The 12,804-nt window shown below is 43.5% G+C and overlaps 1 protein-coding gene across 3 annotated transcripts in view; it reads left to right on the top strand.

The window, feature by feature from the left end:
- Nav2 (neuron navigator 2) overlaps window positions 1-12,804 on the top strand; it is a 379,403-nt gene that overhangs the window by 351,136 nt on the left and 15,463 nt on the right. For all 3 annotated transcript variants that reach the window (XM_090348005.1, XM_090348004.1, XM_090348003.1), the window contains 5 exons: window positions 3,065-3,218; window positions 5,129-5,291; window positions 6,006-6,106; window positions 8,525-8,620; window positions 10,117-10,285. In XM_090348005.1, the coding sequence (XP_090204131.1) occupies window positions 3,065-3,218; window positions 5,129-5,291; window positions 6,006-6,106; window positions 8,525-8,620; window positions 10,117-10,285 (683 nt within the window). The remainder of the gene's footprint in view (window positions 1-3,064; window positions 3,219-5,128; window positions 5,292-6,005; window positions 6,107-8,524; window positions 8,621-10,116; window positions 10,286-12,804) is intronic.

Here is a 12,804-nt window from a genome sequence, read left to right as displayed (position 1 = left end):
TTTCTTAGTTTTGTTTTGTTTTTGTTTTTTGTGGGTCAGGGGCTTGAACTCTGGGCCTGGGTGCTGTCCCTGAAATCTTCAGCTCAAGGCTAGCTACCATCCTACCCTTGAGCCACAGTGCAACTTTCCATTTTCTAGTGATTAATTGGAGATAAGAGTCCATGGATTTGTAGTGCCCAGATTGGCTTTGAACCGAGATCTCAGCCTCTTGAATAGCGAGGATTACATGTGTGAGTCACTGCGCCTGGCTGTTTTCTTAGTGTTTGTTCGCTGTCCTTCACTCTACCCCAGAGATCCACAGTGTAAACTCTATGAAATTGGGTTCCATGGTGGTTCAGCATGCCTTGGATATTTGGTAGAAAAGAATGGCCAATAGTAGTGGTGAATCTTTAACAGATTTAGGTCTTGAAGAAAAGTAATCGACAATTCATGGTGATGGATTTGATGTAGAATATGAGGGAAAGTAAAGAATAACCCTTAGCTATTCCTAGACTCATATCTTGAATACATGGAACAGATAGGACAAGGTATGGAAATTTTGCCTTGGCCACATTAAATGAGATTCCTGGCCAGCCTGTCGTTCTAGGACATACACATTTGGGAGACAGGATCTCGGAATGTGGCTTAGTGTTAGAGTGCTTGCCTAGCATGCATGAAGCCCTGGGTTCAATTCCTCAGGACCACATACACAGTATAAAACAGGAAGTGGCACTGTGGCTCAAGTGGCAGAGTGCTAGCTTAGCTTTGAGCAAAAGAAGCTCAAGGACAATGCCCAGACCCTGAGTTCAAGCCCCAGGACTGACAAAAAAAAAAAAGAAGAGAAAAGAAAAGGAAATTTGGAGACATGAGGTTATAGGTAACACTGAAAGCTGAGAAATGAAAATTCTTTGAGGAGTTGAACAGAGATAAAGATAAGCAGGGTGGAACTCTGCCACGATGAAACTTGAACTTAAGGAAGAGACTGTAGAGCAGTCAATGAAGTGGGGGAAAACCTAGGGAGACAGAGAGATGAAATTGCATGGAGGAAAGAACAGAAACTTCTACGTGCTATTGGACAGTCATGTCAGGCAAGGAGAGGGTGGTGATGACGCACTGAGCTATAGAGAACCTTGAGCAGGAATGCTCTTTTCCAACCACTTTTCCCATAGGGATGGGGCAGGGCAGGCTTTTGGCTCACCAGCCTCTTTCTTACATTCCACAACCTCTGTGGACACTGGAGATGTTTGTTTTTGCTCTAGTTTTCCAAAGGGTGGGCTGAGATTAAATGCTTATTTCCAACCTTGAAAGGTTTATAAGAATGTGCAAATCTAGATGTGAGAGGGAGTTCAAAGAGGAAACCAAAGGCAGAGGAGTTGGGCTTAGAGAATTCCCCATCCTGTGGGCGAAAGGAATGGCAACTGGGGAAAGATGACATTTCCCACACTTGATGTGTTCAAATTTAGGCATACAACCAGCCTGCCTCTCAACAAGATAGAAGGGATATGTTAGAATAACTATCTAGGGATGCAAAAACCATACCTCAGGTTGCTTCAGTAGACACTCTGCGTAGTAGGTTGGGTACAGTACAGGAGTATGACATAGAAATTACAGATACAGTGCCTCCTAGGTACAATTCAGGAGCAAACTTCATAAACTTTATCCCTATTCTGTCATTAAATAGTGTGCTCTTGGAGATTTTTTTTTTTTTTTTTTTTTTTTTGTGGGTCCTAGGGCTTGAACTCGGCCTGGGTGCTGTACCTGAGCTCTTCAGCTCAAGGCCACGGCCCTACCCCTGAGCCTGGGCATTGTACCTGAGTTCTTCAGCTCCAGGCTATTGCCCTACCCTTGAGCCAAGCCCCAGTCTACCCCCCCCCCCCATTTTCTAGAGGTTGACTGGAGATAAGAGTCTTAGGTCCTTTTGTGCCTGGGCTGGCTTTGAACCTTGATCCTCAGATCTTAGCCTCCTAAGTAGCTAGGATTACAGGTGTGAGCCACTGCCCAGCTAGGCCATCCCTTCTTATGAGGTCTCACCATTGTGTTTCTTGAGAACTAGCTGATTTTGTAGGAAACTTGTACTTCAGCACCGAAGTTTCTTGTTTATTACTTTACTTCCCTTTTGTCTTAGATAGTTTCTGAATACTGCAAATAGAATAATGTACACATATGTTTATGTGTATATACATAATGTATGCACATATACAGTATATACACACATATACATACATAAATAGAAGCTTATTTAGGGAACACATGGTGCCTGCATCTGCTCAGCATCTGGTGAGAGACTCCTTCCTGGGTCATAGTGTGGTAGAGGGTAGAGGGTGTCACATAACAGACTAGGGCAAGCCTGCTAACTCAGCTCTCAATTCCTTTTCTACTAAAGTCATGAATTCAATCACCAGGCCCCACTGCCATGACCTCATTTAATACTAATTACCTTTTCAAGGCTCTTCCTGCAGATAGCATTACATGTAGCACTGAGGCTTCAATGTAAGTTTGAAAGCAGATGGATACTTAGACCATGGCACCTTTACAGAGCCCCTGATTGACCAAGCTGTACAAAGCAGCGCATTTGCTGCTTGCCCCTCCACTATTAAGATTTCATGGAAGACCTGGTGGAACCATTCTAATTGTCAGAATTCTGTGAAGCAATAGCTTAGACAAGTCATAAAAATCAGTAACTTAGCCAGATGCTAGTGTCTTATACCTATAATCCTAGCTACTCAGGAGGCTGAGATCTGAGGATCATGATTTGAAGCCATACTGGGCAGCAAGTCCATGAGACTCATACATCCAATCAACCACCAGACAACCAAAAGTGGTGTGGTGGCTCAGTAGTGTGGTGGGTCAAAGTGTTAGAGTGCTAGCCTTGAGCAAGAGAGCTCAGGGAGAGTGCCCAGACCCCGAGTTCAAGCCCCGCAACCAACAGAGAAAGCAAAACAAAATCAGTAACTTTGAGGTAAGCCGTAGGTAACTGGTTATGTATACTTACTGCTGAACACACCTGATGATTGAACAGGATGGTCAGAGTCTAAAAGGAGGTGAACTCAGAACTGTTTTTGTCCATTACATCCCCTTTCTCTAGAATTTCGGACTGCATGGATAGTGAAGCTGAGACAGTCATGCAGCTGCGAAATGAGCTAAGAGACAAGGAGATGAAGCTGACAGACATTCGCTTAGAAGCTCTCAGTTCTGCACATCAGCTTGACCAGCTCCGGGAGGCCATGAACAGGATGCAGGTAAGAGATCAGGAGGTGGATGGAACCAGAGAGCTGTTCTGTACCAGCATGGACCCCTCTATGCCAGCCACCCTCTCTGTTTTCCTCTGTATATTTTAATCACTTTCACGTATTGCTTGGAGCAGCCTCTAGGAAATTATAAGAGTAATCATGCCTCTCCACTCCCTCATCCTGCTTCTTTCTTACAGGATAATGCCCTTCACCTGCCCTTCAAGCCTTTCTTTTCCTCCAAGACCCTTTTCACTTCTAGTTCTCATGTCTGTCCTGATTCTAGTTTTTATTCTCTTCTGGCAGGCCAAATAGATGGTTTATTTTGTGAGCCCTCTGAGTTTGTTTCCTGGTATGCTCTCCCCTGGAAATAACTTTCATCCTATCCCACTTGACCCTCCTACCAAGGCTCAGCCTAGCATTTCTTCTGTAATCCTTTCCAACTCCTGCAGTGTTCTCTTTTGGATGTTGCTTAGATGTGTTCTTATAGGTGTTCCCCAATCTACTACATTATGAACACATTTGAGTTTTCTGAGCTATTCTGTTGTTTATTTATTTTTTTATCTCTTTCTGTGGACATAGCATCACTTAGGGTTCTTCCTAAATAGATGTTGAATTGGACCTCACAGGAGACCAACCTTTCCCAAAGCAGGCTTTTTAAAACACTTGCTCCATAAGAAAGCTCTAAGAGGAATTAGAAAATAGACTCACAAAATATAGCAGCTTATCAAAGACTTGAATGTAAAAGCCCATTAAGAGCTAAAGACCCCAAGTTTAAGTCCAAGTATTGGAATAATACAAGTAGTAGAAAAGAATTTTTGTAACATTAGATACACCATCATGGTTGATTTGTAGATAATTAAATATTTTATGATTTTGTTGTATACTCCAAGGAGAAAAATTATCAGGAATAGCATAAAGAAAGTTTAAACTAGCATAAAGTAAGTGTTAACACACACACACCCCAAAAAATCTAGCTGGGCTATGAGTTTGACCTAGTGGTAGCATGCTTGCCTAGTGTTCGATTCTTCCATGTGGCTCAAGTGGTAGAACTCTAGACTTGAGAAAATCCAAGGACAGTGCTCAGGCCCTGAGTGCAAGCCCCAGGACCGACTGCCCCTGCCAAAAAAAATTTTGCAGTAACAAACCCTGTCAAATCCAGAATTTTACAAACCTCTCTGAATTTAAGACTTGTCTTTACCAAATATTTCCGCAGCAGACCCTGGAAAAGCCCAGATGCTTTTAAGATTTTGTTTTTGGTGGTTCTAGGGAGTTGAATTCAGAGTCTCACACTTGCCATACAGAGCCTCTACTACTTGAGCCACACACTCAGCCCTTTTTTGTTTCTGTTATTTTCCAAATAGTGTCTCATGTTTAAGCCCAAGACAGTCTTGATCAAATTCTTCTATTTCCACTTCCCATGTAGCTGGTATCGCAGGCACACATCACCATGTCAAGCTTTTTTTTTTTTTGATGTTGTTGAGGTTGGAGTCTTAGTAATATTTTTTCGTGGGCTGGTCTTGAACCACAATCCTCTCAATGTCAAGTAACTGGGATTGTAAATATGAGCCATGGCACCCAGCATAATGATTTCTTATGATCTCTCATCATCAGCCCCCTACTTTTCAAGGTCATCTCTCATTGGCAAAGAGGTTCCCTGTTTATATTTCTTCCAAGTTGTCTGCTAACATACCCAGCCTCTGAGTGCCTCTTTTAAAGCCCACTTCTCTGAAAGCCTGTGATGCCAGACAGGTCTTGGACATAAGCCAAAGCAGGATACACTGCTGAGTCTCCTTGAGTGTTACTTGTTAGGCTAGAATGGGCATTTGGTTCTTGTAGGAGAATCCCAGATCCTTTCTCTAGAAAAGTCTTGTTTCCATCACATCCACCTACTAAATGGGCTTCTTTCTTGTTCTTTGCAGAGTGAAATAGAGAAGCTGAAAGCTGAAAATGACCGGCTTAAGTCAGAGTCTCAAGGCAGTGGCTGCAGCCGGGCTCCCTCCCAGGTGTCCATCTCTGCCTCTCCAAGGCAGTCCATGGGTCTCTCCCAGCATAGCCTGAACCTCACTGAGTCAACCAGCCTAGGTGAGTGACTGCAGGGCTGGAGGCAGGTCTGAACCTGTCATTGGCACTCTGTTTGCCAATCAAGAGCTCCAGGATAAGCAGGTCAACAGATCAAATGGAGAGGCAGTGGGTGTGTGTGCACTTAGGGTGTGTGTGTGTCTGGGTGTGTGTCTGCTACCAACATGAGCCCAGCCATGAGTGCTCTCATGCTTTGCTCCAGTGCCCCAAATTCCCCAAGCCCTGAGCTTGGATTCCCTCTCCCACCTTGCTGAATTCTGTTTGATCCATTTTTAGAGGCTGACCTGCAAGACAAACGCTGCATATACTTCACAGTAGCAGGTTCCACATAGATACTGGCTTGGTCTGTGGCCTTCCTGTCTTCAGGATGGAGCCCAGGCTGGCCCTTCATCTGCAGACATGACCTAGGTTTTTCTTTCTAAGCATATCAAGGCTGACGCTTTTTATTTTTTATCCATGATGCTGCTCTTGCTCTTGTTTTGGTTTAGTCTCTCCCTGCACTTCCATTTGGCAAGATACATCGTGGTTGGTCCACCATTGGTTTCTGTGGTTGCATTCTTCATTCTTCCCTTTCCCTTTGCCCTTCCTCCACCCACTTCCCCTGCAGCCTGACACCCTGCTTCACCCTGCTGCTGTCACCACAGGCAGCGGGGGGTGTCAGGAAGCCAGCTTTGCTGTCCCCATGTGCCTAAGGCTGTTGATGTTTTCCATTCGCAGACATGTTGCTGGATGACACTGGTGAATGCGCGGCTCGGAAGGAAGGAGGCAGGCATGTTAAGATAGTTGTCAGCTTTCAGGAGGAAATGAAGTGGAAGGAGGTTAGTTGGATCCCTTTCCCTGCTCTGCCTGTCCCTTCCCCAGGTAGAACTACCTAGCTTAGTGATTTAATCATAAACCCAGTTCACCTCACTGCTAACACCTTTCTTAACACAGTAGTCCCCTCTTATTATGCGAGTCACAGTCTATGATCCCCAGTGATGCCTGGAACCACCAAATCAACAAGTGTCATGATGTGTGTTTTTCTGTATGTGTATAACTACGGTAAAGTCAAATATACAAATGAGGTACTTTTAAAAGACTACCCACAATAACTGCTAGTGAAATAGAAGTGATAACAAGATACTAGGTTGTCTTCGGGTAACTGGAAACAGAGAGCAAGTGGACCTTGGATAAGTGGAGACTACTGTGACCTTGATCTCCAACAGTGAGCCAGTGCCACTTCCTTTTCTCTCATGTTTAAAAGTCTAATAAAACATACTAAAACCAGTCCCATGTTGCACTTTACTGAGATTAACACTAACATCTTCAGAAACAGCCTTTTGGAATTGATTGCATTCCCAAAGCACTTCCACGGCAGCTAAGCACATCTAGTCCCTCCTGACAGAAGACCACCAACTGAACTCAGCTGGCCAAAGCACAGCTTTCTCTCATCAGAAGCTGCAGACAAAGGAGACACAGAGAAACAGGCAGTTTCCAAGTTATAGGAGCTCACAGGAGGCCAAGAGTGGAGCTGGGAGTGCCTGAGGCACCGTGCTGGGGATCAGTTTTCTGATTGCAGTTTTCATTCTTTCCTGGTCTCTATACTACACCCAGATACCCTGTGGGGGTGGGGGTTACCAGCGAAAGTTACATTTTACTCAATGATTAAATCCCAGTGATACTGTAAATGACCTTGGCTCAAGTGGGATAAGGCCTCATAAATTTTTAGTTTTCTTCTTAGCATTTCTAGCCAAGATTCTGTTTTAAGTTTCAGACAGCTAGAAAACCCCCATTGCCTATCACCACAGAGGATCTGCAGCCAAGGTCCACTTTGTGGCCATCTCACTTATCTCACTGAAGTAGGTCCAGACTTTGATAGCTTCCAGGAGTGGAACCTCTTCTCAGGACCCAGCCAGCAGAGAGACAGCTCATTGTGGGAGAAGTTTGTTTATTCTTAACAGCATTCTTCTCTGAATCATTCTAGTAACCATCAATATGAGGAGATTGAGCTGATAGTTTTCCAAAGTTTTGCAAGTCACTTTCACTGATTAAATCCAGTTTACATCAGTATCCCGAAGAAGCTTGTTGACCAGAGGTTATAATATACATTTTATAGCTAAGAAACCTAAGAGCCCAGTGTCATTTATTTGAGGCCACAAGGCAAGAGGTGGGCTCAATTCATCTCCTTCCAAGATTAGTGCTATTTTTCCTGTTGATTTTGCTTAACTGCCACATGCTTCTGTCCTCCCCCTATCCCACCCATCTCCTAACTATGTGATTACAAGCATGTGAAATATTTAAAAACCAAAAGAATGGAATGTTCTATCAGCTTTCTTTTAGTTGATATGATCAGTTCACCCCTGTGGTTATAGATGTCAAAGAACTAGAAAAAAAGTAATTTTTTTTGGCAATCTTCCCAGACTTTTACTACTTTTCTGGATTCAACACGTTCTATCTTTTAATAAGAAAAGGAAGCTGGGCACGGTGGCTCACACTTGTAATCCTAGCTACTCCTGAGGCTGAGATCTGAGGATTGTGGTTCCAAGTGCCAGCCAGGGTACTAAAATGTGTGACTCTTATCTCCAATCACTAGAAAAAGGGAAGTGGGATAGAGTGGTAGCCTTGAGTTGAAGAGCTCAGGGACAGCACCCAGGCCTAGAGTCCGAGCCTCATGACCCATCCAAAAAAAAAAAAAGGAATAAAAACAAAATGGAGACATTTTTGTCCTGAAGAAGTTCTAAGATGTAATAAGGGGGCAAACTTGATTGAAAAAAAAAAAGCTAAGAGTAGCTATATACAAGTACAGAATATATCACTGTTCGAGTTGTACTCAGGAGCAGCCCTGAGCCAGGTAATTTAACTACTAAAGACTTCTTGGAAGAGGTAAGTTATTACGAAAGGGTTGATAAGGGAGAGATGGCATCTAGAAGGTAAGATTCTAGGAACATGTGATCCATGCTCTGTACAAAGTATTTACCTAGCAGACAGTAGTACCAGATTCCAGAGAGGAGATTCTTGACTTCTTTAACCCATTGCAATTTCAGCAGTAGAGCAGGGAACGTTTTTAAGGATATTGCACTCCAGCCAAGTGCTGCTTGGGATTATAACCAATAGAACTTTCTTCCCTTCTCAAACCACTGGTGGAGTTCTAAGGCAAAATAAATCCTCTCCCAAACTGGGACAGAAAGTATCTACCTGTTTTGTTGCTTTGTTGTTGTTTGGTTTTGTTTCACCTCCTTATATTTTCTTATCCTTAGGATTCCAGACCACACCTCTTTCTTATTGGCTGCATTGGAGTTAGTGGCAAGACGAAGTGGGATGTGCTCGACGGGGTGGTTAGACGGCTCTTCAAAGTAAGTGTCTCAAGAAGAAAGCTATGGGAATGGGCTTGGGGGTTGCTGGGAAGGGGGAACAAGGGAGGTTTGTGGCCATTTCCCCGGCTTGTTCTCTCCTCTACATCCTTAGGTTGTAGAGACTTATCCCCTGGCCCACAAAGGAACAGAAACACCATCATAAGTCCAGATTGGTAATTAGCTACACCTTTTCCATCTGCTTTAGACAGTGGCTAGCAAATAATGGTGACCCATACCTGTGATACCACTCAAGAAGCTGGGGCAAAAGAATCAAAAGTTCAAGGCGGGCATGAATTCTAGCCAGCCTGGACTATATCCCCGATACCCTATTTCAAAACAGAAGAACCAAAGGGGAAGATACATGCTTCAGATTAGCTGTTCTTAGGTTAGAAATAGAACTGTGTTAGTTTCCAGGGTCCTAATAAATTAAAAAAAAAAAAATGAGCCTGGCGTGGTGGCTCACACCTGTAATCCTAGCTACTCAGAAGGCTAAGATCTGAGGATCAAGGCTCAAAGACAGCCCTGGCACAAAAGGACCTGAGACTCTTATCTCCAATTAACCTCTAGAAAACTGGAAGTGGGGCTTGGCTCAAGGGTAGGGCAGTAACCTTGAGCTGAAGAGCTCAGGGACAGTGCCCAGGGTGAGTTCAAGCCCATAACCACCAAAAAAAACCAAAAACCAAAAAACAAAACAATGAGACCACTCCAAGGCCTGTAATTGGGACTCACTTTAGCTGTTCTAGGGCCACCTGACAATCAAAGGACCTGTTACATCATCACTGACCTAAAGCTTTTTGCTCATCAGCAAGACATTTACCAAATTAATGCACATTTCCCCCACCCCCCTCCTTTTTTTTGCCAGTGCTCAGGGCCTGAGCACTATCCTTGGGCTTTCTCAAGGCTAGAGCTCTACCACTTCAGCCTCAGCACCACTTCTGGCTCTTTTCTATGTATGTGATACTGAGGAATTGAACCCGGAGCTTCATGCATGCTAGGCAAGCACTCTGCCACTAGGCTATGCTTCAGGCCCACATTTCCCTTTTTAAAGCAATACAGTTGCTCTTTTTTTCCTTTTCCTCTAGAGGCCCTAGATTTTGCTTTCTTTGTTATACCACTATTGTCTTTGTTGCAAGTCAACAGTAGTGACTGATTGGTGAAGGATTTCCGGTCAGAATTCCCAGCACCACTCACAAAATGCCAAGACTTCACCTAAACCTAAGAAAAGCAGCTAACCTTTTCTGTGCTTGGTTCATCTGGACTAAATGTTCACAATCTTGTTAGGGTTTATTTTTTCCCTCTCTTCCATCTCTTCACCAAATGCACTTATATTTTAAGAGGCTTGGGACACTAAGGCTTTATTCACATAGGCAGCTGATTTCTACCCAGACATCATCTGAGAAAGAAGAGGCAGTGAATGTAAGTCATACAGTGAAAACCTGAGTCATGGGCGATTTTAGCTGCCTCTTTGATGGGCGTCTTTGTTTCATTTTCTCCAGGAATATATCATTCATGTGGACCCTGTGAGTCAGCTGGGGCTGAATTCTGACAGTGTTCTCGGCTACAGCATTGGGGAACTCAAGCGTAGCCATGCTTCTGAGACCCCTGAACTCCTTCCATGTGGCTACCTGGTGGGGGAGAATACCACCATCTCTGTGACTGTCCGAGGTAAAAATCCCCTTGCTGAGGTGGGGCTTTCAGGAATCTTAATTTGAGTTTTGTGTCTTGGCATATGAAACTGGCCCTAGATTTAGTTGGTGCATATATATGTGGATGTGTTATTTTTTTCCCTTCCTTCTACAATTACCTAAGCAAGTGGAATAGGCTTCAGCTTACTCAGTCACCATCTGAAACAAATTGTTTTAGTTTATTGCTGAAATTACATATCAAAAGTTCCTATTAGTCCTATGACTGAGATGATGGAATCTTAATAACACCTTAATAACTCCAACGAAATGGTGATTTACCAATAGCAACCAATGTTTCCTGGATGAGGTCCCATTGTACAGATGGGGAAATTCGGATGTGCTGTAGGCTATGTGAGTCTCTCTGAGTGTCCATTTCCTGATGCAGCTGTGAAGCTCTTGCCCAGGCATGATGCACCTCCAGATGCCAAAACCTCATCACTCAGTGCCATTAAGCCCCAGGGCACAGTATGTTCCATGGAACTCTGGGCCCCAAGATTCTCTGTGGGTGTAAGGGAGTTTCACAGCCAGATAAGTCTGGGAACCTGCATCATTATCCCGTTTGGGTTTGAGACCCAGGGTCAGGAATGCACTGGGACTTTAATGACTCTGTCCTTGAGTCTCTAATGCCTACCATTAAAAAAATTTTAATTGAATCCCAAATTTAGTTCTAAATGTATTTGAAGCAAACTCCATTAATCTCCACATTTTATGAACAGAAACCAGACATTGGTGAATGTCTGATCCATCCTTCACACAGTCACCTTTTTCTTTATTGAAAGGCACCAATCAACAGCGAGTTTTTTTTTTTTTTTTTTTTTTGCAGGTCCTGGGCCTGGGCATTGTCCCTGAGCCCTATCCCTTGAGCCACGGCCCCATTTCTCATTTTCTAGTGGTTAATTGGAGATAAGAGTCTCACATTCTTTAGTGCCCAGGCTGGCTTTGAACTTCGAGATCTTCTGATCTTAACCTCCTGAGTAGCTAGGATTACAGGCGTGAGCCACCGTGCCTTGGTAGTAATTTTAACTTGTGATTCTGAACTTGTTTGGTGCTAGCTTTAACCCCTGGTAGTTTTTCTTAAAGCACTCAGAACACCACACCAGCAAATCAGGATCTCAGTCTGCTGGTGACAGCTAGCTACTTTAGGCCTTACCACTCTTACTTCCTGGTAGGTGAAATGCTACACTTGTGAAATGTATAGTCTCAGATACTTGAGAGCCTAAGCGTATACTACAGGCAGAGCCAGATGCAGTGTCAGCAGGGCCAATCATATATTTCAGTTTGTCTTATCACTGCTCTGTGTGTGTTTATTTGAGTTTTCTAAACATTATTGTTGAAATGGCCACCGAAAGCATTGATTTATCCTCTTAGAAACTAAAGAGAAGAGATCTTTCTGGAAGTGCGACTAAAACTTTGTAAGGCTGACTCAAGCCCACCATGAGTCAAATTCCTATTACTGGAGTAGTCATGCTAAGTGGGGTGAAGGTTTGGCACTTCTTTGTCTCTTTTGGCCCATCCCATTGGGTAGGTGAAGAGCTAGGTCATCCTCCCTGAATCACCTGGAAAGAGATCAAATTCTGCTACAAAGAGAAGCAGAAAGAGAAGTCACAGACACTGAACCAATAATTGTCCCCCCTGTCAAGACCTCTTTAAGGACAGTCATTTACATCCTGGCTTCAAATTTCAGGGAGTGATCTATCAAATAGTGATGTATTGCTAAGAGCAAACCAAACCTCCTTAGACACAATGACAAGATAATGCTGCCTCTGGAGGAACAGGCCATGTTCTATGGAGCCTGGGCTGCTGTTGTTATCAGAACATCAAGTTTCAGGATCTGGAGGGACGGGCTTAGGTTTAGTTTGCAGTGATGCTTGACTCTTCTATTTTTCTGGAGTGCTTGAAACTTACGCTTTAAAAACACTAAGACCTACTCAAAGATTTGAGTTGAAAAAGATCTGTAAGCTTAGTGATTCACTTCAGTGGTACCAGGAAACAGGGATGTGATGGCATATTCTGAAATGAAGCATCTGCCATATAATCTTTTGCTGAGGGTTTTATGGCAAAAGACCAAGGCAGCAACTTGCATACAAAGTTGTTTTAATGCCATTTATCTTGTTTCTGTCATTGATACTATTAAATTTAGGCTTGAGCACTGATGGCTCACACCTGTATTACTAGCTACTCAGGATAACAGTTTGAAGCCAGCCCAGTCAAAAAAAAAAAAATCCACGAGACACTTATCCCCAATAAATTATTTAAAAAACAAAAAAAGGTGTATCCATGTGGCTCAAGTGGTAGAGTGATAGCCTTGAGCAGGGAAGCTCAAGAACAGCAGTTAGGCCCTGATTCAAGTCCCCCCCCTCAAAAAATAATTAGACAAGGGACTCTACATTACAGTTTGTATAGGGCGTAGGGCTCAATAATAGTATAGTCAAAAGCAGCTAAGCTTATCCCCAGACATTTGAGGACTGTTACTGTGGTCATCTTAGGGCAGTCACTGTT

This window comes from Megascapheus bottae, chromosome 16 (genome assembly GCF_031878675.1).
Source record: "Megascapheus bottae isolate mThoBot1 chromosome 16, mThoBot2.hap1, whole genome shotgun sequence".
In the NCBI taxonomy this organism is placed as follows: Eukaryota; Metazoa; Chordata; class Mammalia; order Rodentia; family Geomyidae; genus Megascapheus; species Megascapheus bottae.
This window is presented reverse-complemented; position numbering and strand designations above follow the sequence as displayed.